Here is a 26,441-nt window from a genome sequence, read left to right on the forward strand (position 1 = left end):
GTGTCCAAACCTGAGGGAAAAACGTGCATGCATCTGGGCGGATTAACACAATGTTCTTGGTGTTAAAATGGTTCATTCATTCATTTGACCTTTCTATGTAGATATACTATCAATCTGCCTTTATAATATAGCGATCAATGACAACTTTTACTCATTTTCCCTCAAACGTAAAAAAGTGATTCAAGCCTTATCTGAAAAACTCATGAGTATCTCTTCCGAAATACGGTGTTCTTTGAGACAACTTTTATTGTGAAAATATGCAGCGGAAGTGTATATTTTGCACATGGTGAACTTGATGGTGCTGGAGCTCGGCTGGGGGGGAAGGGCCTGCGCTGGCAGGGTCTGAGAGTAGACAAACTTGCGTAGTCTTACCACGGCTCTTGCTGTCTGCCTGCCTCTCTCTATGGACGGCTGGAGGGGTGAAGAGGAAACTGGGATTGTTGTCGTCAGGACCGTTGCGCCTTTCTGGGTCCAGAGGATGATTTAATCACGAAAAACCGGGGTGTGGGGGGAAAACAGAGAAGAAGAAAGACGACGGGAGCGCGAGAGGAGAGGGGGCAGCCGTTGGAGATGTGCTTTTTGGGCCGAGATTGCGGCGCTAGGTACAGCACAGCAGCTCCTGCAACGTGTTGTTTTCCACTGGATTGTTGTCTGTACGGTAAGGCTAATCGAGAACAGGAGGAAAAAAACTGTCTCTACTTTTGTTTTTCTTTGACACGAGAAGAACCAGCTCTGGTTGCTCCTCCTGGCTCAGAGAAATGCTAGCTCACACCGGCCCCGTTTCCACACTGTGAAAATAGCCATACGTTTCTTGTTATCCCTCTCGTTTGCTCCTCTCCACCAGTTTTATTCCCAATAATCTGTTTGTATCTAAAGGAAACTTTCTTTTCCTCTGGTACGGACTGCAGCAGGTTTCAGGCCTGTTGGTAGTTTTGACCATAATTCAGATATCCTCCCCATTGGCAGATTCGAGGTAAAATCACGTCGAGGTTAAAGTTATTTGCCGTGATGAGCTTAATTAAGACATTTACAAGTTGCAGCTGTCATCCGATTATCACTGTTTATGATAAACCATTGTGTGGCTCCAATGGACCTAGAACAGAGAGAAACCAATCCCGTATGGAAAAATCGATAAAATTATATGAATGTGAAAATTTTAACGTCATGTATGCCAAAACAAAGTTTGTCTATGTTGACACAATTTTTCCATCCTCTAAAAGTACTTTTATTGTGGAACATTTTGTGTTTGCATTTTTTCTGACCACATTATGTAATTATATTGTTTGCTTTGTGGCATGTTGTGTTCTGTATCATGTAAAGGAAAACCTTAATCCCCTGACATTTAAGCTAAATATCCCAGTTTGACTACTCCATATACAACACATTCACATCTACATTTTTAATCTGGAGTTCTTTTTCTTTCTGTTTTTTTTTTTTTTTTTTTTTTTTTTTACTGATGATATTCAACTCCTGGTAGTATTCAGAAATACATGTGAAATGTCCCTGCTTTTCATCCAAGAGATAAAAGGACATGAACATAAAGTTTTTAGGTCCTATTTTAAAAATAGGCACTTGTCAAAGTTTTTAAAAGTAAGGTGAAGAACAGACGGTTTAGTCAATCAGGGAGTTAAAAGTCATGTAAATAAATTGGACGCAGAATTTCTCATTGTTCTCTTGTGCACTGGTGACAGCGTACTTGAAGATATAAAAATGTATACATTGCATTTACAGTATTTCAAACTCCTGACATCTTCTTTCTACTACTGCATATCTGTAGAGCTTGAACACACCAGAAGTCCCCAGAGGATAGTTGCTTCATGGCTTTTCCCCCCTCTTCTGCTGCCGTAGGTATCCCTGTCTAGGCCTGGGCTGAGCAGATTGTTCTGAAGAGGAAACGGACAACAAACGGGGGAAGTGAACATGGCTGGGACCTCAGGCTTCTTTTCCAACGGACCTGTTCCGGGGATGGACAACGATGCAGAGATGAACAACCTGTACCGGGACCTGGAGCTGGGGACAGTACTGACACTGTTTTACTCAAAGAAGTCCCAGCGGCCAGAGCGACGGACATTTCAAGTCAAGCTAGAGACCAGGACTATTATCTGGACCCGAGGCACCGATAAAATAGAAGGAGAGAGTGAGTAGCATGCACACAGAAACACAAGCATAAACATGACTTAATGCCAGCCAGAACTGGTTGGTTAACACAAATACAGAAACACTGGCAGGTGATAAGACAAGGACAGGTGACATGATTGTTACACAAACAATTGTTAACTCTCTCAGTTTATACAAATTGTAGTTTGTTTGGCTTTATGTATAAAGATATCACAGAACTGTTGACTCAATGCATGAAAATGAATATATTGACAGAACAGGTGCCAGGCTTGCTGAAAACATGGATCTTAAACAAGCATCTGATCAATAGATGAACCATATCATAGGTAGAAATTGGGCGACTGACAACAGGCAGAAAGTACCTAAATCTACTGTAATTCATCAGGAAGCTGACATTCAGAGAAACCTTCTACAAAACGGCGTATCTAACTGAGGACGCGCTGGCTTTCAGTGTCTCGTTAAATGGTCCGTCTCTCTCGAGTGGCAGGATGCCTTGTGCACAGCTGCTCTCTGCTCCGGATGCAGCAAGAAGAGCACATTCAATAACAAAAACGACAGACAGTAGACCTATTTTTTTCACCCCACAGTATCATCTCCTGCACCATGAAAGGTTTTATACTCACGTGTGAGCTCATTGCTGCCATTCGATACTCCTGGAGAGGTGAAATTGGCCTGGGTGGCTCATTAATCCACAGAAATAGAATATGAGGGGTTTTACTGGAAGTGTGCGATCATTTGGGAATGATTTGGCCTGCTGTGTTTACCTCTTATCAATGACCGTAAGAGAATGATGTCCATTAACTGTGGAAACAGCACTTTGATTTGTTGCTAAATATAACAGACCCAGACATGTAACGCTATGCCCCTTGATCAAAGTATATTTTAAACATTTTCCCACCCAGGTTTATTTCTTGTTTTCGTTTTTTTACAGTTCTCATGTCTTGCCCACAAAGAAACTGGAACGCGGTCTGTCGTGTGGCACACATATATACCATAGCACCGGGCTGTAAGATGTAGGACAGAACAGGATGTGGTCTTGCAGAACAGTTGGCGGTAACAGCCTGGTTAGAAATAAAGGCAGGGCTTGTCATAAACCTAAAGCTTTCATCACTCTATGGTCTTTTCATCAAAAAAAGTTAACTCCAACTCTACGCAGGGCTAAGCACAAGTGAAGACAAAACTGTTGTTTAACATTCTTCGTGATTGATGGCTTGTAGTGTCTCTAGTTTGTTACAGATAGCAAAACCACAATTTGAATCCTGATCCAGCAGCTGAGATATCACAAGAAGTTACTAAACTGTACTGATTCAGGCAGTGTTAGGCTCATATGAATGAGTTTCCACATGTGTTTGTTTTTTTCTCAGTCTCAGTCCACCACAGCATCAAATCATGTCCCTGTCACCAAGCTTTGCTTTAAATGAAAATGGAGTGTGAATTTCACATCAAAATAAAATACAGCACCACACATGATGATATTCAGTAACTGTCAGTTGATTAACCAACAGAAGTTTTCATAGTTTGTGCCCCTCAAGTAGCTATTCCCTGCCTGTATTATTGACAGTTCATCTGAAAATCATCTCTCTTTGAAGGCTTGTATGAGTGTTGTTGTTTAAACATACATTATTTGTTTGCTTATTCGAAGGAATAGTGCATACTAACAAACTTTTTTTGCATGTAAATTTGTCAGTTAGACATTCAGCTAATTTTCATCCATCATTCCTGGAAGATTACAGCAAAGTTCATAAATTATAAAGGAATAAATGAGTGATTTTATAATTAGGAGTACATTTCAGGTATACAAAAATGTAAAAAAAAAAAAAAAAAAGTTTTTTTTTGTTTCAAATTCTATTTGACTGAAAGTGATACAGCTGGAATGTACTTAATATATTAGTTGGAAAGCTTAAGCTCTAATGAATTCTTAAATATTTGAGTAACAAAAAAAAAATCTTGAGCATAATTTTGTCAACTGTGTTATAGAAAAAAATTGTGACTAATTTTTCAACATAAATCCATATTATACTGAATTTAGAGTTATTCAACATGTCTATGTCAGACTACACTCCCCAGAAATGTCCCTCGTCATTTATATTACAGGTTTAGACAAAATTTCAAAGAATTATGGCACAAAAATCACATGTAAGACGGTTGACAGCACATGGTAACACAGTTGATGGGACAAACCTATCTCCACAACATTACATTTTGTGATGGGTAACGCAGTTGACATTTTCTCCATTTTTTGGTTCTTGTGCTAACTGCAGACCTTGAACATGGAAACACCTGACCTCAATCACCTCATATTTCTGTGCATTTTTTCACAGTTTGATGGGTTTCTTTTTGGGATGCACGATATTGGATTTTTGCCGATATCCGATATGCCGATATATCGAAACCCCTTTTGGCCGATACCTATACCAATACCGATAATCACACGTTTGTTTGTTTTTTTCACTGTAAAGAAAGCTAAGTCTATCCTGTACTGGAATTTATATGTTAGTCTTATTGTGACTGTCTTATTTGTTTAAGAAACACACATAAAACAAGACAAAAAACATTTGATTTTACCATAAATAAGAAATGTATTATTTTTTCAAACATTCAGTATTGAAATACAGAAAAATAATTTCTTTAGATCACATGAACTTTAAATGTACAATGCATTTTTAAACATAACCAAGTTGCATTTGATTATTTTAGAGCGACTGTAACAACCTGGTGACAGACACAGAGCTCTGCAGTGCAAATAAATGAAGTGCTACATTTTATTTAAGGAGCTTATTTTTCAGATGGAAATTAAACATAATCCTAACTGAATAGCACCTTATCGGCTGTGCATATCAGCAGAAATTTTCATATTTGCCAATTCCGATAAACGTGTTTTCAAGGTTTTAGCAGCCGATACCGATATTGTGCCGATAATATCGTGCATCCCTATTTTTTTTAACATTTATAGTAAGAACACCAGAAAATAATTGTTACATAGTTGACTAACAATTAAAGTGCCCCATGTACAGACAATCATTTTGATGAAATTTTGATATGGAGGAGTTAAAATATGCGACACTTTCTTCATGGTTCCCCCTAAAAAGGATGTGACTTTAGATTTGAGTCATGTGACTTTGGAGCCAACCATTGCTGATTCATAGGCCTTTTTTTCAATGGTTGACGCTAATTTCTCGGACACCAAATTATTTGCATTTTTAGCTAAATAAATTATGGAACCTGTTCACTTTCTGAATGAACTAAAAGTGAAATATCACCCAAATGACCTACTGTAAAATTGGTCATTGCTTGAAATTAATACTTAGTGTAATTGATAAGTTTATCCCGGGGACATGAAATGTACCCCAAATTACAGAATCACTCAAATAGAAATAAAGACAAATAGAAACTAAAGCATACACTGCATTACAATATCGCCACCTACATAAGTGCAAAAAGTCCCTAAGGTGCTTTCTAGCTGGCTGAGAGGTTACATGAGTTCAGGATTATAGTTCAAGGTTTAAAAGAATATATGAACAGTTAGAGCACAGTGCTTTTTACACACCTAGAGCACTGCAGAGTTAATTGAACCAAAGGAACTTAACAGATTTATTAGTAATAGATAATAACCAATAACTGGAGAATATAAAAAAAAAATACTGCATCATTTAAGAATTGCGCATCCCATAATGCCCTGTGATTGATTGGTGACCAGTCCAGGGTGTACTGTGCCTCTCGCCTGAAAACAGCTGGGATAGGCTCCAGCCACCCTGAACGGGATAAGAGGTTGAAAATGATGACTTAATTACTTCCCATAATGTTTTATACGCTTTAAAATCTGGCATTAAATAAGTAGAAATCTATCATTTTATTCATGATTACGGTGTATTCAGTTTGGCCCCCTGTCTCCTTTCCCGGCATGGAGGGAAACTCCAGATGAAAAAGCAGGACGGGAAGTTTTCACGTCATTAATGTGAGGTGTGCTTTTTTTTCTTATCAGTAAAAGATCATGTGGTTTCTGTCTCTATGCTAGACTGTCTGATTCCATCCTCTGCAATGAAAGCTGATCAACGATTTCTACTTCTACTGGCAAAGTCGAAGCCAACATAGGTGCAAATTTGCAAAGTATGACGCTTCACAGAATGTTACGTGACTTATTTGTGATAGCAGTGATTTGCATATAGGTTGATGCGGCCACATTTCTTCTGTGGTGTTCATTGAATCACCGCTGAGTCCCCATTTTTCAAGTCACACAAAGTGTTTTGCTGCAGATGAAACAGACAACATTCTCAAAACACTCAAGATGTTTGGTTTTTCTTTTTTTTTTCATCACTGGGTGCAACCAGTAGATCTGCTCATACACATACTTACCCTTCCTTTAAACCTTAGGTGGAATGATTTATAACCTAGTTTTTAATCCTTTAAGTAAACTTCAAACAGCCAGTCAATTCATTGATGTGTAGATCAGTAAGGTCGCCGTTTCTGAAAGCAAGGCATCGTTATTTTAGTTTCCTTTTTCTGCATGTTGGCTGGCTGTATCTTGGTTGATAAACTTTGAGTTATCTCTGTTGCCACAGCATGTGACAGATACAGGTCCCACAGTGTTTCAGTGGTAAACTGCTCATTAACAGTCACAGTACTTGAAGAGCTGATTTGTTGACTTGCATCAAACAAAAAGCAATATTAGTTACATCCTGGAGATTATTTCTTAACCAATCAAAACAACCAATAGGCTGTGTCATTGTTTGTGTGTGTAAATGCGTGGAACTACCTGCTCACATCTGTTGAGCCTCTGAGCTGCTTTTTTCCACACCGTCTGTAACAGACTGGCACACGCTTCTCGCTTCATACATCAAAAGTACTTTCAGGCTTTTACGCACGCTCAAACAGCTGCCGGACCATTTTGAGACAACACATGTATGGCTCAGTGTCTGGATAGGTCGGTCACATCTACATGAAAACATAAGGGAAAAGATCAGGCAGCAGTTCCACAGTCGACTTGCTATATTTACAAAGAGTTGGAAAGGGGAACAATATCCATGAGCTGCATGACAGATGTTTGTCAGGGGAAAAGTCCGGTGTTTGACTTTACACAACATGATATGAAACAAGCCGATATGGATCAGCTGATGTGTGAGTGCACACGGAAAGTTGTCACGCTGTGTGCAGCAGTCACTCAGATTTGATCCCAGTAGCCATAGCTTTTCATTTAGATTATGATTATCATATGTTTTTCATATCTGCTGCTTTTAATTAATATTTTTAGAGATAGACTGATTATTTGGCCATTTATAAAATAACTGACATCAATCGGTATGTGCAGTCTCAGCAGATCAAAACAACATGCCATCTGGACTTCCCCCTGAATGATAACGCTGTATTCTCTTCTTTTTTATCTGGTTAAATGACAAAAGCTCATCTTAAAAAACGATTATTCTGGTGAGTACAGCTGCTTAGTCATCACAAAGTGAAAACCAGAAAGGAAGGAATGGTGAGGCGTGCAGGACGGAGCGCAGCAGGAAGTATGGGAGTGTGTTGTAGGATACCTCCTCTCATCTCCTTGTGTAAGATTACACCTTTGGCTGTCTCTTTATTTCCTTCATCGGTTTGAGGCAGACTCCAAATATTTGGACTCAAATGACTTAAAAAGTGTTGTCTAACATCAGCCCGTCACAGCCGCCTCTTTTTCAGCGGAAGTCTGCCTGGTGAAGTAAACTGAGGTGTGATGTATGGTCGAGAGCTCACCTCTGAAATTCTGCATGAGAAGACGCACTTTTTCATGCTTGAGAAAAAATAACGTGCTCATGCTCACCTTCATGCAAGCACAGATGTGGTGTGTAGGCGACAAAAGCACAGGATGTGTGGTTCTGGGGCAGGAAGAGAAGCAGGAGCTGAAAGAAGAGTGTGTATGTGTGTGTGTGTGTGTGTGTGTGTGTGTTCAGCAGGAGAGTCCTCGCTGTAGGTCTTTGACTGCTGCTAACATGACGCTGATAGGAGCCTGCTGAGCTACTTTACAGCCTACACACTCATAAAGTTTCTGACGCCTGTTAAAGAATCCAAGATAAGATCGTGGCGGCTCTCTTTGCACATGGAGTGAACAGATGAAGCCGTTTTTTGTGATCTGATTTTGGCAGATTCTTAATCTTTTGAATACACTTAAAATACACAGAAAGTCCCTGAAAGAAGGCCTTTGGAAAATGCTTTCTTACTATAAACTACTCAAAAAGTTTCAAACATTTGAGGCACCTGCATACAAGGGGCTCAAGTCACAAAAGCTCATTTTGTTAGATATCCACTGTAACGGGTGTGAATTAAGCAACTTCATCATCTTTATGTGACTTTCATATCTCACATTGAACTTCTACCTTATGTCTTTGTCTGCCTGTGGTTTCACCGGTGACCCCAGCTGTGCTCTTTAATGTGGTCTGGGGGCTTGAAATACTCTTCTGTGCTTTGCTTGCCTGTGGGCTGGGGGACCTGCTTATGCAACGAAACAGATTTATCAAAGCAGTAATAAAGCAAAGTAATAATAAAACATTTGGCATGAGCACAAATCTAATCAAATGTTATCACATAATTATGTTGTTGACATTAATAAAGTTTTTAATTTGCTATCATCATCCACATGTCCTTTAAACAAGCTTGTTTCTCAGAGGAAATGAACACTAAAAGGTTTTTATCACTCAAATAAAGAGTTCAAGACATTTCAGTAATGTGCATTGTTTGTTTCTGATACCATCAAAGTATAATTTTACAAATAAAAACATTAGTACTCATTAGTACAGAGAAATGTCAGATCTGTGTTTTGATAACTGTTGCAAACGTCTTTCTCCCCCAGTTGACATTCGGGAAATCAAGGAGATTCGTCCTGGACAGAAGTCCCGGGACTTTGAGCGCTACGTGGAAGACTCTGCAGCTCGGCCAGACCACGCTCATTGCTTCGTCATCCTGTATGGCACTGAGTTTCGCCTTAAATCGCTCAGCCTGGCAGGTATGTTCAGACATCAACACGGGGTCGCACACCTGCAGATAATACTAGAGAATTGATCCTTTATGATAAACTTAGGAATGTTTAGGAGATGCTCCTTTTGTGTAGTTTGGATTTAGTTATGAGGACAAAAATATTACTAAATAATGTGTAATAATAAAAATAATTTTCTCCCTCAGCGACATCTGATGAGGAGATGACCATGTGGATGAAAGGGTTAAGCTGGCTTGTGGCGGACACATTAAAGTCCCCAACGCCGCTCCAGATAGAAAGGTAAGCTGTTCAAGTGAATGCAAACCCAGAGCTGAAGCTATCACACATTACATATGGTATTTACCTGTTTTTAATTTATACTTGTTTTTAGATGGTTACGTAAACAGTTCTACGCTGTCGATCGCAACAGAGAGGACAGGTAAGTCCACTAAGTGAAAACAATTATACTCCAAAGTTAATCAGATAAGCCTCACAGGAAATGGCATCATTAGATATAACGCAGTTATTTGGTGCAGCAGTTGTGTCCTTTTAAAAATGTGACCTCAGGAGCAGGGAGGCTGGCTGCGGCAGGTTCGTAGGTGTCTGAAAGAGAGAGAGGTGTTACAAAGGAACTAACCTCTCAGCCACACACCAGCACCCCTTCCTGCAGCAGGAAACTGACTGTAAAAGATGGAGGAGATGTACTGAGATGTTTGTCTGTTACATCCCTGGCAAAAGCACGAGCCTTTGTTACTATGTGGGGGTATTGTCCTCCAGATGCAGAGTTCCAGGCTGTGTAGTAAAAGTGAATCCAGAAAAAAAAAAAAGATTTACAGGAATGTGTGCGAGTTTTTAAATTATGATTCTGCTCCTCTGCAGGATCTGCGTTTGCAAAATGTTAGCCTTATCTTATCGTATTCATGTTTGTGTTTCACCCCTTAACAAAATGTGTGTATGTGTTTAGGATATCCTGTAAGGATCTGAAGAGCATGCTGAGCCAGGTCAACTACAGGGTGCCCAACATGAAATTCCTTCGAGAGAAACTTCCGGTAACCTCTGTCTACTTACACCCTCCCCCTTTGCCACTCTTTTCCCCAGCCCACTTTCCTCTCACAATGACGTTTTTTTATGATTTGTTATCAACGGTCCATATTCTGTTTGTTTGACAGGACTCAGAGTTGAGGAACGGAGACGTGTCCTTCAGCCAGTTTGCCCATCTCTATCGCAGCCTCATGCTCGATGCACAGAAAAACGTAAGTGCACTGATTTTATGCATGCACAGACAGTTTCTGCCCCAGCACTTTCATCCTCTCCCCCCATCTGATGCTCTGCCAACACACCCTTCCTTTACCCATCTGTCTGTTCTCAAATGGCTGTGAGATCAATATGGACCAGCTAAAATCCCACCAAACCCCTCTGGAGGCCATTAGGACACACACACACACAGACACACACACACACACACACACACACACACACACACACACACACACACACACACACACACACACACACACACACACACACACCACACAAATGAGGAGGCAGGCAGGCTGGGGTCAGATTGAATGGATGACCTCATACCCTCTCATTACAAAACAGCTACCCCCAACAGGATGTCTATCAACATGACTGGTAGACTGAAAGGATGTCACTCTCATTAATTAACTCATATTTTCCCTTTTTGTCTTTTCTTTCAGATGGAGGTCCCATTTCTGCAAAGGTAAGTCAAAACTAACCGCACACTTGAAATGAGTATCTTTTGGGACACAGATGTGTGTTTACTGAAGCGAACCATTACTCCTCTCGGTCAGGTTCATAGACAGACCAGAGCAGAAGATCTCCCTCGACGACTTCAAATACTTCCTCTTGGAGTCCCAAAAGGTAACAACCACGGACAAGATTCAAATTCTTCCTGTTGATGTTTTACCTACTCACTTTAATTCATGTGTGTTGGAATGTGAATCCAGGAAATGTGGGCGTCAGACAACAACAAGGTTCAGGAGTTCATGTTCGGTTACCTGAAAGACCCCCTGAGAGAAGTGGAGCAGCCTTACTTCCACCAAGATGAGGTAAACAGCAGCTCTTGTCCGTCTCATTTGAGGGTCTTCTCTCACTTACGGAAAAATGTATAGGTGTTTGTTGAGCTGTGGTTTCCAGTGCCCCCACAGAGTTGTGGGTGGAGGTGGGTGATATGTGGAAATTGTCATGGATAGCCAACATTTCAGCCCAAAGCACCTCCTCCCACACATACAGAACAAGTTATTGACTGTGGCGTTTGAGAGAGTTGTGCAGAAATAAAGAATGCTTTTTTTGTAGCCACCACGATGAGACATGGTTGACTTCACACAACAGGAAGCTGGTAAAAACTAGCCTGTATGGATTAGCTCATTCTTGCCTCTGCATTTGGTTACACAATATTATTGAAGGTGTCCAGGCTTTGCAAATGCTAATATCAAAAAACTTGAGAAGAAAATAGTCTTTATGCGCAAAAAATTGTCATTCTTGTTGGCTCAAGCACTTTAGGGGATTCGGGGTTTATAAAATGCCAACACTCCCTTAAAAAGAATCCATAAATGCATTTTCATGATATTAGACCTTAACTGTAGACTCCAGTTTTACAGACACACATAGACTGTCAAACACAGTTTACCCCTTGTAATACCAAGTCTAAGAAGACAAGGAATTTACTCAAAAAGTAAAATTGGATATCGTTGACAAAGGGTTGATCCATAGGGCAGATCTACTCATTTCAGTTCTATGCTCTTCTGTGTGCGTGTGCTTTACGTCTGTGCGGTATTGCATGGTGCTAAAATAACTAGAAGGAGCGTAACTTCATCAGCTTAGCAGTTTGGAGGTATTTCACACTCTGACAACATCTTGCTGCATGTGCAAATTTAATTTCTCACTCCACAATCAAAGTTAAACTTAAAATCTGTCAGTTATTTTGCTATCCCATTACAATAACAATACAGTTTTAATTTATTATTTTATTTTTGTTTACAAAGCTAAAAAAGCCTAAATTGGCCAAAACTCAATTCTTATTCTCATTCTTGTACTGAGTCTAAGAGAATTTTAAAATCATAGTGGTATTGGATCAGATCAGTAGTTTTATCAGGAATGAGTCTGGTCAGCGCATCCCTAATTTTAAACCTTTTTGAGTTATAGATTTTAAATACAATTGCCCGACCCATCTCCTTTGATAAACTTCCTGCTGAGATTAAAATGATCCATTCATAATTGAAATCATAATCTTCATTTATAGAGAACTATTCCTGACTCTAGTTAAAAAGTGATTCAAGGAAATAAAACAAAGAAAGTGGTTCTTTGGGACTTTTACAGAAAATTCTTAGTTCTAAACAATCTACAGCTGGTTTTAAGACTTTTGGTTGAAAAAGAGGTGAAGAGGTGATGAAGGCACATGGATTGGTGTTAAAAGATTTTTTTAAAGAAGTGAATAATTTAATTATTACAAAACCCAGGGTTTGCTTGTCAAAATTTAAAGATACAGTCAAAGAAAACATTCCCCTTAAACCACTCCTAATCACCGGTTATAAGGCAGTAAAACCCCAACTCAAATTGGCTGGTTTGATTTGAACTTTTATTACTGTAAGAAAGCCAGCGTCTCACAGTCTGACACTGTTTGGTGTATGAAAAAACCTCAGTTATCACTTTATATATTAAGGTCCTGTAATAAGCATTGATAAGACCTTTGTAAGTACTTATAAGATGCTTATTCACATCATTACTTGTTTATAGGACTATATAACTGCTTAATAAGTGTTAAATAAGGTCATTGTAAGGATTAGGCATGAGGCCCCACAGGTTAGGTTTAGGCTTTGGGCCCCGAATGGTTAGGTTTAGTGGAAGGGCTGGGGTAGGGCTCATGAAAGACAAAAGCAAAAGACAAAAAACAAAGAGGGTGAGGGTCCATATACCTTGTAGGTTTAGTTGTCATGTATTAGCTATTACAATGACCTTATTAAACACTTATTAAGCAGTTATATAGTATCATAAACAAATGATAATATTAATAAGCATCTTATAAGTACTTACAAAGGTCTTATTAATGCTTATTACAGGACCTTAATATAAAGCGTTACCAAACCTGATTATTCTAAAAAAAAACAGATCTTTCTTGTGTTTCCTGAAAGACTCAAAATTGTGACATAGCTATAGCGCCACTATAGCTGCATCAACTGTTGTTAGAGTTTTTAAACATTGATTGATTAAAAAGAGTTGTGTTATAGGCTCTACCAATCTTTGCATTCACTTTTCTGAATGCCACTATATTGTAATGAAAACCTCTAGTCTTTGCAACACATTTCTTAAATACAGAGACTTCTAAATTGTGGATTGAGAAACACATCTGAAACACATCTGTTGAAGCTTCAAAGTAAACATTTCCAATCATCCTCATCCTCTCTGCTCTCCTCTCTCCTGGCCAGCTCCTGACATACTTGTTCTCCAAAGAGAACACCATCTGGGACTCTTCCTTGGACCAAGTGTGTCCAGATAACATGAACAACCCTCTGTCCCACTACTGGATCTCATCTTCACACAACACGTAAGGACAGAGTAACTTCCTTTTATCTATTTCCTCATGTCAGGCTTCAGGCAAATAGAAGTGGCTGTAATTAGACCTCAGGGTCATGCAAGTCTGGCATCCTTTTGAACTGCACCCATACATCTGATAGAAGTGTATAATTTAACAATCATGTATCAGAATGAGTGTCGGGCGTTTATTTTAGAGGGAAATGTTTTTTTCCTCCAATAGAAAAGTGTGTGAAAGGCAGTAGAAATGATAACCTTCTGTGTGAGATGTAAAACAATACTCATAGGAGCAGCGGTATGAAAACTTCCCATGCTGCTTTGATAAGGCTTGAATTGACATACTGAAAGTGTTTACAGCGGTCAACAAAAGAGGGGAGCCCTTTTGATATGGCAGTATGAATGTGTTTATGCTACCACCATAGATAGTGTGTGTTTGTGTTTTTTTTTGAAGGAGTCCCTTATGTGTGAATTTTTTGACAGACTGGTTCAGTTTGTTTTTGTGTGCATACTTTGACTGTGCGTGCTTATTTTTAGCTACCTGACAGGAGACCAGTTTTCAAGTGAGTCCTCCCTGGAGGCGTACGCTCGCTGTCTGAGGATGGGCTGCCGCTGTATTGAATGTGGGTACACACACACACACACACACTAACACACACTACAGTTTAAACCTCATAAAGTCAAACCACCACTACTTGACTTTATACCTCATAATTAACTGTTCAGTTTTTTTATCCTTTGCAGTCCTCAAAAGCAGCCACCACACCCTCACCCACACACTCAAACACACACTTAGTTACACAACGGTGCTGTACATGGCCTTTACACCAGCCCCTTGTCAAGCAGGTTCCTATGAATAGGTCTGACTTACAGTAGGTTAAAGGGTCACTTTACTTCAAACAAGAGTAAACAATCATGACGTTATCTTGAGTGTTTTTAAGTTCAACTGTCACAAAGGTCCCCTGAAGCTGTGTAACATGAAATCTTTTTATTAAAAGACTTTACCTGTGTTTGTTTTCAGTGGACTGCTGGGATGGTCCAGATGGAATGCCGGTGATCTACCACGGACACACCCTAACAACCAAAATCAAGTTCATGGATGTTTTGACCACCATCAAAGAGCACGCCTTCATCACGTCTGAGTGAGTCTCCATGAATAACACTTTTTTTTTCTCAGCTGCCAGTGGCGATATGGTTAAATGATAAGATATGACAAAGATACAGAAAACATTAACTGTCACAGGCATCACTTCTGATTGTTGCATATTTCAAAATAAGATAAGATACTCAATCCGTCGCTCAGATAGAAAGCAAATTTCTTTGAAGTCACAACTCTAACAATGCTTATCTCTGTCCCTTTTACAGCTATCCCATCATCTTATCCATCGAGGACCACTGCAGTATTGTGCAGCAAAGAAATATGGCAATGCATTTTAAGAAAGTGTTTGGAGACATGCTGTTGACCAAGGCTGTGGATATCGCTGCAGATGGTTTGCCCTCACCCAACCAGCTCAAGAGGAAAATCCTCATCAAGGTCAGGAGCCTCTTCATTCATGTTTTATCTGCATAAAAAGTATGAATGGATGCTTTGTGTCCAGTGTTCTAATTATGATATGTTTCTGATTATGGGCTGCAGCATAAGAAGCTTGCAGAGGGCAGCGCCTATGAGGAGGTGTCCACATCAACACCCTACTCTGAGAACGACATCAGCAACTCCATCAAGAATGGCATCCTGTACTTGGAAGATCCCATTAACCATGTAAGCCAGTTGGTCCTTTGGTGTGTTGTTCTGTTTCACGGCAAAAATGCAAAGACACACAAAGGGACTCCACTGCTGCTCATTTTTTTTCCTAGCCTTTTTACCCACTTTGGCCCGTTTTTAGTGAAACACATGGATCTTTAAATAATTAATGCAGCCGTTTGAACCAACTGTCTCTCATCCTTAATCATATCTCCCTTTCCTCCCCTCAGGAGTGGTACCCCCATTTCTTTGTCCTGACCAGCAGTAAGATTTACTACTCAGAGGAGACCTCCAGTAACCAGGGCAATGATGACGAAGAGGAGCACAGAGAGGTCAGTAGTGCTGGTGTTCTTCTGAAAATGACAATGGTTTGATTTTATTGACACAAATAATTCCTGACCATATCTGTCCATATCTGTCAAGCATCAGGAACTACAATAAGCTACCCAGACAGAAACGCAGTATATTCTGTTTTAAGCCAGCACAGCTCTTTGAAAGTGTTCACATGCTTGTAAAATACTCCATGGATCAGCTGAAATCTCCTTTCATCCCCCAGGTGTCTAATGGTATGGACCAGCATGTGACGGAGAAATGGTTCCACGGGAAGCTGGGCGCAGGGCGGGATGGGCGGCAGATAGCAGAGAGGTTACTTTCTGAATACTGCCTGGAAACTGGAGCCCCTGACGGCTCCTTCCTGGTGCGAGAGAGCGAGACCTTTGTTGGAGACTACACTCTGTCTTTCTGGTATGGCACACAGAAACTTAAATTCACAGTAACTGAAACTCTTAACACGTTTTACACATTTGATAGTCATTAAAATTTAACTGTGTGATGATACTGTAAATGAGAAAGTCTGTTTGGCAGTAAACCTCTGTCACCAAGTGTGTTCAGCAAGGTTAACTCTGGCCAATCAACAGTGTCACACTCACTGATCAATCAATGTCAATTTCTCCATGATTGATCTGAAGCTGGTTGTTGTCACGGTCTGAAGTGGGACTATTTACTTTCTCTCAAAGGGTTCTGTATGAGTTGACATACTTACGAACCAATCAGTCTGTTTGTATGTTTTAGACATATATGGAAACTTTGGTAGATGCCAGGTGCTAACTTCTAAGATCACAGAGATAGAGTGGGAAGCTAAAAACTTCTTAGTTGTTTCAACCATTCTTTGTTTTTCCTCCCCTCTGCACCAGGCGTTCAGGGCGGGTGCAACATTGTCGTATCCACTCCCGTCAGGAGGCAGGCAGCCCCAAGTTCTATCTGACTGACAACCTGGTGTTCGACACGCTCTTTGCCCTGATCAACCATTACCAGCAGGTGGCACTGCGCTGCAACGAGTTTGAGATGAAGCTGACTGAACCGGTGCCTCAGACCAACGCTCATGAGAGCAAAGAGTCAGTACTAACCCGCATTTTTACACCGGAGAGAGAATGTTTGATAAACTTGAGCTTTATTCTCTGTGTTTCTTTCAACACTTTATACTGAGAAAAAAAGATAATCTGATGCCCCCATTTAGAGAAACCCTGTGGGAATGAAAAAGTTTTAGGCTCTAATTATTTTCACCATGTTTTGTTGTTTGTCGCAGGTGGTACCATGCCAGCCTGTCCAGGAGTCATGCAGAGAACATGCTAATGAGAGTCCCTCGTGATGGAGCTTTCCTTGTTAGGAAGAGGACTGAACCCAACTCATTTGCCATTTCCTTCAGGTAACATTATTCTGCTGCCTGTGTTGCATTCTCAATCCATTTTTTCCCAGTCAAAATTGGTTTGAATGCAGAGTTTTTGATATCATGTCTGTGGATTTTAACACAGGGCAGAGGGAAAGATTAAGCACTGTCGGGTGCAGCAGGAGGGTCAGACGGTGGTGCTGGGAACCTCAGAGTTTGACAGCCTTGTGGACCTCATCAGCTACTATGAGAAGCATCCTCTGTACCGCAAAATGAAACTGCGGTATCCCATCAATGAGGACACACTGGAGAAGATAGGCACAGCTGTGAGCCCCAATACTCTCACTTGTGAAACATTATCAGACCTTTTTCTAGTTAAGAATGTTGATCTAGACTAGAGTCTGAGACATATCCACTGAACACACAATCTGTTGTCCAATAGGAGCCAGACTACGGGTCTCTGTATGAGGGTAGGAATCCAGGCATTTACGTGGAGGCTAACCAAAGGCCGACATTTAAGGTGAGTGTTAAGAAAGGAAAAAGATCGTTTGTGGTTGACTTCACACCTTTGGGCCTGCATAACTTTCTGTTTTGTTTCAGTGCACGGTGAGAGCCATGTACGAGTATAAAGCCCAGCGTGACGATGAGCTCTCCTTCACTAAGAACGCCATTATCTCTAATGTGGACAAACAGGAAGGAGGATGGTGAGAGACCTGCATTGCATTTATTCAGGAAGTAGCTTTTAATTATGCACTTAGACAAATCATATTTGACCTGAGATGGGGTGATTCTACCGGATGGGGCTGTGTTATGACATTGATTTAATTCTGACATCATATTAAATCCGTAGTTATTAATATTAGCACAACCAAATCCTCCTTTATTCTGTTTAACACTTTTGTTTTACTCAGGTGGAAGGGAGACTGTGGGGGCAAGAAGCAACTGTGGTTTCCTGCAAACTACGTGGAGGAGATCAGTCCATCAGCTGCAGAGCCTGACAGAACTGTGAGGCTCAAATGAAACTTAATGAGCCACTGCACCTCATTTGTTTCCATCAAATGTAATAGAAATATGTTCATAACATGGATACCAGCTCTGATAACAACTCCTTCCCTTATCTGTTTTTTTCTGTCAAGCAGGAGATGACAGAAAACAGCCCTTTGGGAGATCTCCTGAGAGGAAGTGTGGACGTGTCTTCCTGTCAGATTGGTGAATGGGCTCTTCACTTCCTGTTTGACTTTATGCTGCAGGGCTACACAGAAGGCTGTCACCTTGCCACAGGGCAGCCTCTTTCTCCAGCTGCCATATGCATGCACATCATTTTTGCCCCCTTTGTTTTTATTGCACAATTGCAGGCACCTTCTCTTGAAGCAGTAGATTCCCTTTATCAGCTTTTTTAATCAATCTTCCTCATTCTGTTCTGATGGAAAATATATTTTATGCATTTGATGAATTAGCTTTTCTCACAGAACTGTATTCAGTCATTTATTGAGCTTCTACAGCTCAATCAATACACCCCCATTAGTGCTGGCATATACATTCATGTGTTGTTGTGGCCTCAGCTAACCATTGTTGTTACTTTGGCCCCTGCCTCTGCCTTTGTGAGGCTCTTTGGCTCCATCTAGTGGCAGCATTGGGAATAACCTTACTACATCTTGAACACTTTTCTTAGGCATCCTCTATATGACCAGTATCCCAAGCCTTTGTTTTACTTTTAAGAAAGAGACCATAACCTTGGGTTTGCTGCTGTTAGTTTTGCAAACATTTTGCTGCTCTGTCAGTGCTCAAAGTTCAAACTTTTCACTTGGAGCAATTTTAAAACACCAGAATCAAAGAAGATCACACTGGACAATCACTACAAAGATTTAGATACAAAACAACACCTTAAATTTACTGGGAAGCTTTTTCCAAATTGAACAATTCTGGTTTTCTTTAGCTGAAAAATGTCTTTTTCCAGATATTAAAGAAAAAAATATTCTGGTATCGCTTATTCAGAGTGAAAAAAAAAACTGCCAATGGGGTGACAAAAATTTTCAAGACAAATTCTTTTAAATTAGAGCCAAGAAAATAAACAAGTAGGGTTTTACCCCATAGCAAGATAGTTTAGTCTTTACAAGAAAAGCAAGCTTTTGTTTTGTCTTTTATCATCTTAAGATAAAAAAGGCTTCATTCTGGAATTTATATGGCTGATTAAATTTAATTCCACTATTTTTCCTCAAAACAAGACATTAAAACTAGCTTCTAATTTTTTGCAGTTTATGCAAAGTTTTTCTCCTCATTCCTCCTTCCTCTTTTTGTACATCTCTTTCTGATCATTCTCTTTTTTTCTTCACTCAGTTGTGCGCCAGGATGGGAAGGGCAGCAGGCCTTTCGTCTTCTCCTTGGTGCCGAATACCGCCATGCGGACAGGCCCAGTGTTGGACGTCGCTGCCAGCAGCCAAGAGGAGCTCAAGGAATGGGTGTTCAAGATCCGTGAAGTGACTATGACCTCAGAAGCTAAGGTAAACAAAAATATGTGTATACATATTTGTCCTGACTGGAAATACAGTACAGAGTTGAGAGCATGTTGATGCTATGTTGACCACTGATGGGGCAAGTCAGGACTTTAGTTTGTTATGACAGGAGGGCTTCAAACAGTTACGCATTCTCCTCTTGGAATTGTTTTAGTTTTGTATAGCATTAAGACACAAACAGTTATTGTTGTTTAAGAGATAAAAAAAAGTCCATGTTGGTTTTAGTGTCTTAATTCAAGTCACAAGTTGTGGTTTGTGTCGTTTGAGCGTGTGCATTGAAAGCTTGTGTTTGGTTGTCCAGCTGGAGGAAGGGAAGATGATGGAGAGGAGGAAGAAGATTGCACTGGAATTATCTGACCTGGTCATCTACTGTAGGCCTGTGCCGTTTGATGAAGACAGTAAGAATGATTAAACGCTGTGAACATGCAGTATTTCATACTATTGCATAGCTAACAGCACACACATCCATTAATAACACACAGATAAGTCAGCTGTCTTCTCTCTGTGCCTCCTGCAGAGATCGGCACAGAGCGGGCCTGTTTCAGAGACATGTCATCCTTCCCTGAGACCAAGGCTGAAAAGTACGTCAACAAGATCAAGGGGAAGAAGTTCCTGCAGTACAATCGGCTCCAGCTGTCCAGAATCTACCCCAGAGGACAGAGGTTAGACTCTTCCAACTATGACCCTCTACCCATGTGGCTCTGTGGCTCCCAGCTGGTGGCACTTAACTTCCAGACTGCAGGTACCTCCTTTTATGTTACTGTTGATAAAAAGAACATTCAAGGTTGTGATGTTCTTATATTCTTCTTTAATAACCACTCCCTTCCTTCGCTGCGTACAGATAAGCCCATGCAGATGAACCAGGCTCTGTTTATGTTAAACGGAAGGAGTGGCTACGTCCTTCAGCCGCCCATCATGAGGGACGATAGCTTTGATCCCTTCGACAGACACACATTACGGGGCCTCGATCAAGTCACTTTAGAAATAGAGGTAAGACATGAATCAGACTGTGTGTGCGAGTAGTGTGCTAAAGTGTTTAAGCGTGAGAGTGAGATGTGACAGGGCTTCACAGTGGCGCAACAGTTAGCACTGCAGCCTCACAGCAAGAAGGTCAGCTGTTTGATTCCCAGCTCGGTCAGTGGGGATTTCTGTGTGGAGTTTACATGTTCTCTCCATGCATACTTGGGTTCTCTCCAGGTACTCCGGCTTCTTTGTTTGCCAATCTAAATTGTTGGTGTGAGTGTGTGCGAAAGGTTGTCTGTCTGTATTTGTCAGCCCTCTGATTGACTGGCGACCAGTCCAGGGTGTACCCTGCCTCTCCAATGACAGCTGGGATAGGCTCCAGCCACCCGCGACCCTGAATAGGATAAGCGGTTTGGAAAACAAATGAATGAAGTGAGAGGTGGCAAAAAACAGGAGCAGGGGTAAAGATGAAGCGTAAAGTGACAGGATCAGGTGTATGTTTGTGTTCCTTGAACAAACCGAATGGGTCAAGATGCTGAAAGGAGTGACGAGGAAAGATTTAAAGTAGTAATCTGTATTTCTTTTGTCTCTGAAGGTTCTGGGTGCTCGACACCTGCCCAAACACGGACGAGGCATAGTTTGCCCTCTGATTGAGATCGAGGTGTGCGGGGCAGAATACGACAGTGCCAAGCAGAAAACTGACTCAGAAGGTAAGCACTGCCCTGCATTTAACCCAGAATGTGTTTGCCAGTAAAATGAGCACATCGCCAAAACTGAAGAGTACAAGCTGTTTACTGGATACATTATGCTTTGGAAAGTTCCTGTCTGGTCCTAGAAAAACAGGAAGTTGTACAAACAACAAAGCCATGCGTGGGAATACAAAGAGAAGCCATCGGATGTAGTTCTGGCTCAGCTCCCACCAGGTTTCAAACCCCTTATTTTAGCTATAGACATGTATTATTAAAGGGCAAGACCACAACAGCTGTAAAGACTTCTCTCTTTACTTGTTTATTCCTGTTTCTCTTTGTTACAATTATTTATAAAGGTGGAGATTGTTTAATAGAGACTCTCAATGTTTCTTTAATTCCTCTTTATTTTCAGTAGTTGTCTTAACTGTGTGCTTTTGTTTGTTTTTTTTTAATTGGATTTTGTTTGTTTCTGTGTTTCTTACTTAAGTTGCAGGGAGTTATACATTCGTATTGTAAAAATTGTCACCTCTCCATCTCTTTTGTCTTTTTTTTCCTCCAGCTGATAATGGTCTGAACCCCACGTGGCCCCGCAAACCATTCCAGTTCACAGTCTGCAACTCTGCCTTTGCCTTCCTGCGCTTCGTAGTTTACGAGATCGACATGTTCAATGACCAAAACTTCCTGGCTCAGGCCACATTCCCCATTCACAGCCTGAAGACAGGTACACACACCTGACTGCTGATGACTTCCAGTAGTGTGTGTCATCACTGCACTTCAGTAAACAAACCTCTTCTCGCTTTTCTCTGTGTGACACCAGGTTACCGGTCTGTACCTCTAAAAAACAGCTTCAACGAGGACTTAGAGTTGGCTTCTCTTTTGGTTCACATGGACATCACCACAGGCAGGGTGAGCATTTTTTTTCTTTCTGCTTGAGAAAGTTTAAAATGCATTTGTCTTTTATTAACAGCAAAAGAATGTGTCAGAAAATATAAATTGAACAAACTCACAGATTTTTTTAATGGTTTTTAAGGTTTTTAAGTAATACATTTTAAAATTAATGTTGCAATGCTTGTTTTAAATTTTGAAGGCTTTATTTTCTGTGTTTAATAATAATACAAAACAATTGGATAAAGTTTATGAAATAGTCAAATCAAATGTGAAATGCACATTTGAGTGCATCCAAAATAGCAGACAGAACAGTGTTAATGAGTGCCAATCAGACAATGCTCCTGTTGGTGTTTTGGATGCTTCACTGGTTAGTAACAGCATCATTTATACTTCTCTTTCCAAACACTCCTGGCGCAGCACCTCTGATTGGTGGAGAGTCAGGAAAATAGCTTCTGATTGGTTAAAAGACTCAAAACAAATCTTCAGGAAGTTTCTGTCGTGGGTAGATAAACATCATGCAGGATTAGTTGTTATAATTCTCTTTTTAGAGTCTTCATGAACAGTTGTAGTTTGAGGCGGGACGAGGAAACCCTTAGAAGACAAACAATAATTATTTTTATAAAACACAACAGACCTGAGGAGATAAATACTTTTATCACCTCAGGAGTGAATTCTGTGATTGAAACGTCAACATTCATGAAGAAAAGATGGGTGGTCAACACGAGTCCTCTGAATCACAAATATGCAACTTCTCAGAGAGCCTGTTGAAGGTTTTCTGTGGAGATGCTGGACTCATATGAAGGGAAGTGTTGTTAAAGACTAATGGAGTTGACTCTCGGAGTTAAGTCTGTCCCTCTCGTCCTCTTAGGATGAAAATGGAGAGGTTCTGAGCCCGTTTCTGGCACTTGGCTCCACACCAGTGACTGCATCAGTCCAAGCAGGAAGGGAACGTGTGGGGGAGCTCGGCTCGGTATCTTCGACCTCCTCCAACATGTCTCCTCTGCCCCAGTCACCTGCTCAGGCCATGGCCTACAGGGGCAGGGAAGGCTCCTTTGAGTCCCGCTACCAGTCCCCTCTGGATGACTTCAGGGTGTCCCAGGAGACGCTGTTGGACCACATGGATGCGTCGAACAGAAGGTAAATGTGCTGTGTGCTGGATTCTTTGGTTTGGTGAAGTCATTGTGCGATTCTAGACATCCTCCCGTCTTTGTCTCACCTCAGGATGCTGCGGAGGACCAGAGTGGGCGGAGAGAACCGTGTCTAAGTCCAAGCCAATCAGGATGAATTTCTGTCGCACCCCCACCCCCTCACCCTCCCACCCTTCCTCACCCAGTCGCCTCTCCCAGTACTGATGATGTCACTGACTGCTGTGAACACTGTTTCCATGGAAACGCCCACCACCGCTTTGGCCTACATTTCAGGCAGCTCTTTCTCCCTCCATTCTCCAACTGCCCCCCCCTCCTCAATCCCTTTCCTCTCTCCTTCACTCTCCTCCTCTCTCCCTGCCACCCAGCCTGCTTACTCCTCGCCTGTCTGAAGGAGAGACTCGGACATGAAAGAAAGGAGGAGGGTGATTCACAGAGGGGGTGAACACTGAGAGGAAGTGGACGCTGTGGACAGGAAGAAGAAACGGACGTTCACAGGAGAACAAAAACAGCGCTGAAAAAGTTCCAGCTCTGGACTGCTGGTTTGCAGGGTGTGCTGTCCTCTCTTGTGTGCACAACAGCTGCACGGTGTGAAGGCTGAGAGGAGGCAGAGGGAGAGAGTTATGAAAGGTATCAGTTTGAAACTGTTCCCCAGTTAGGTTTCTTGGCTCTTCTCTATTTGGCGTATATGAATATATGTATTTATTCCTGCTGTGCTGTTTGCCAGAGAACAGCAGCAGCTGACCTGCTCTCAAAGAGCTCCTGTCTCCATGTTTTTAATTATTATAATTATTTAAACCTTTAAACATTCATAATGTGACTTTTCTTTCTTTTTTTTAAATGTATATGTGTAAAACACGAGGGCTCTCTTCTGCTAGTTTAATGTCTCCTTCTCTTCTCTGTGGGGAAATGATGCACCTCCAGTCTTCAGTCACACCCATAACCTGGAGGGAAAGGTAACGCTTTCTTTCTAAAGATGTCATGAAGAAGTCACAGCCTTTATGTGTTCGAAGCAGAGAGAGCAGGCTACACACACACACAAACACACACACACACACACACACACACACACACACACAAACACACAAACATGCTCTTTATTTTAACAGACATTCCTGAAAACTGCACATCATTCCACTCTCCTGCTCTGCAGGTGCCTTTAAAAGCCAGTCAGATTCATGAACACTTCTGTCCCCCTCCTCAGTCTTACTGTGTGCTCATCGTGTTTATTGGGGATCTGACACCACGCTGTGTGATGAAACAGGACCAGGGATACATGTCGATGACTGTTTATTGCTTGCAACATCTACAAATGTATGGCAGCAAACTTGGAGGAGGAGTTACAAGGTTACAGCTAGAAAGTAATTTCAGGAACAGATATTTATACCCATGCAGAAACCTTTTCATTTGATAGGTGAGATTGTGAATGTTCCAGATTTTTTAATGTGCTCTACTATGAATTTACAAACTCTGATTGTATTAGTTATACCATGAACTTTGCAGCCCAGTCTTTGAATAATTCATGATTGACTCTTTGATTTGAAATGTGGTTACTTTTAATTGCATTTTAACAGAATTTATGGATCCTTGACTACATTATTTTAATCAATTGAGCGTAACCGTGACTTAAACTGCTCTAATACTCCAGTGAGTGTAAAAACTAAAGCTGCTTTAACTCTGCAATTTTGACAAGAGTGTTTTGGCTGCAGAAAAAGTGGATCGCATTTCCTAAACATAGCAGTTTTATGTTACAATCAGCCATTGAAGCTTTCAGAATGTGTCCCCCATGTTCAAGGAGATACTCAGTGTTCTGGTCCAACAGTAACTGAATGAAAAGAGCTCTATTGTTTGTGTGAAGCATTAAAACATACAGTTTACATCTCTATAGCAACATTTTGCTGCTCTAAAAAGACAGAAAGGACCTTTTTCTTTGTGGAGTTTCATCAAGGGATCAAGAAACCATTGATATGAACGTTCACTGCCATGAAATTCAGCTGAGATGCTCATACACAGGAATTTTGACGACAGGCTGAATGCACGTGCATGCCCTAATGCTGCACAGCACAGGCAAAACTTTAGCTTCACACTCCAGCTTTATTCACTAATATTCATCGAGCTTGGTGTAATTAAGACTCCTCACAGGGTTGACGTTAATTCTCTTTTCCAAGGAGCAGGCGGATTCTGATTAATGACAAAGGTGTCTGTTGAGAGAGAGTTGGGGTTGAAGTGTGTGATAAAATCTCATCTAGAGCAAATGGTGTTACCTTTCCAAGTTTGTGTCATTTACAGTGTTTACTCAGTTCGTATGTGATGACTTGATGATGTAAACTCTGTATTTCAGTCTGTTCCACCGCTGAGACACATGTAAGCCATATGGACTTAAAGTTGAGGTCAAAGCAGGGAAAGGAGGGAAACTTGCTCTCTGGGTGACATTTTTTAGCATCTCATGTTTGCAACCTGATGTTGATCCAGAAGCTCCACTGGTGGATTGATGGTCTTTGTGGAGAGTCCCCCCCTCCATTGCTCTTAATACTGATCTGTCTGCTAGTGTCTACGTGCCTCCATCTGTGTTACATTACATTAAAGCCAAATCATTCAAACAGCCCTTAAAGAACCTGCACGGCCACGCTGCACCCACACGAGTGTTGTCGCTCACTTTGACTGATGACTCCTGTGAAAGCACGACGACATGGATGCCAAACAGCCTGTAAAGAGGTCTGATTAACTCTGAGCGTCTATGTGGGTGTGCAGGGCCCCGAAGTCATGCCATTATTTTTACTTCTCTTCTTCAACCTTGTCAGTTTTGTTCCCCTTGGTGTCATTTACAATCGCCTTTCTGTAATGTGCCTAAACTATGGAGAGGAAAAGAACTCATTTTAATTTTGCCTTTCATATGAAACATATTCAAGCCTGAAAGTAAATAAAATACTTACTGCTTTATACTACTTTCTCATTTGTGTGTTGTTTTTTTCTCACTGAAACATCAACATTACATGCTTATATTTTAACCATAGATAATCCCAGAAAGAAACAACTGGAATAAAATCTTAGATCTTAGCTAAAAGCAGGTTCACCGTATAGTTTTAGATCAATAGATATGAAAAGCCATTTTTCAACCAAAATTTCAGAGAAGGTGGTGATCAACTGTGACATCAGATAAAAGAGGGCTATAAAATATGATTTCCAGCCTAAGGAGTAGGGATGGATACCTTTCACGTTTGAAA

At 40.9% G+C, this 26,441-nt stretch overlaps 1 protein-coding gene across 2 annotated transcripts; it reads left to right on the forward strand.

Moving 5' to 3' along the window:
• Positions 1-300: 300 nt before the first annotated feature.
• Positions 301-26,146, forward strand: plcg1 (phospholipase C, gamma 1). 2 transcript variants are annotated; one of them, XM_074681036.1, is made up of 33 exons: positions 301-658; positions 1,849-2,137; positions 8,939-9,091; positions 9,268-9,361; positions 9,453-9,500; positions 10,026-10,110; positions 10,231-10,314; positions 10,762-10,784; positions 10,876-10,945; positions 11,032-11,133; positions 13,510-13,628; positions 14,150-14,235; positions 14,634-14,754; positions 14,978-15,146; positions 15,249-15,371; positions 15,584-15,685; positions 15,910-16,097; positions 16,547-16,747; positions 16,939-17,058; positions 17,165-17,345; positions 17,462-17,539; positions 17,620-17,723; positions 17,931-18,024; positions 18,159-18,228; positions 19,357-19,520; positions 19,834-19,930; positions 20,050-20,274; positions 20,374-20,522; positions 21,091-21,205; positions 21,744-21,905; positions 22,002-22,090; positions 22,941-23,209; positions 23,294-26,146. In XM_074681036.1, the coding sequence occupies exons 2-33, from the start codon at positions 1,921-1,923 to the stop codon at positions 23,334-23,336; spliced, it is 3,945 nt and encodes a 1,314-aa protein (XP_074537137.1). In that variant the 5' UTR covers positions 301-658; positions 1,849-1,920; the 3' UTR covers positions 23,337-26,146. The 2 variants fall into 2 exon arrangements, with proteins under 2 accessions (XP_074537137.1, XP_074537138.1); XM_074681037.1 differs by having other exon boundaries at positions 301-602.
• The last annotated feature ends 295 nt before the right edge of the window (positions 26,147-26,441 follow it).

Source organism: Halichoeres trimaculatus, unplaced genomic scaffold (genome assembly GCF_033239565.1).
Source record: "Halichoeres trimaculatus isolate MK-OKI-2021-1 unplaced genomic scaffold, fHalTri1.1 fHalTri1_scaffold_11, whole genome shotgun sequence".
Lineage (NCBI taxonomy): Eukaryota > Metazoa > Chordata > Actinopteri > Labriformes > Labridae > Halichoeres > Halichoeres trimaculatus.

What these genes read in the sequence shown, in the direction of transcription:
- plcg1 (XM_074681036.1), top strand. Translation starts at nt 1,921, where the DNA reads ATGGCTGGGACCTCAGGCTTCTTTTCCAACGGACCTGTTCCGGGGATG. An exon ending in AGAGGAAAATCCTCATCAAG is followed by an intron (nt 15,147 to 15,248) that starts GTCAGGAGCCTC and finishes TATGGGCTGCAG; the next exon opens with CATAAGAAGCTTGCAGAGGG. An exon ending in GACAAACAGGAAGGAGGATG is followed by an intron (nt 17,724 to 17,930) that starts GTGAGAGACCTG and finishes TGTTTTACTCAG; the next exon opens with GTGGAAGGGAGACTGTGGGG.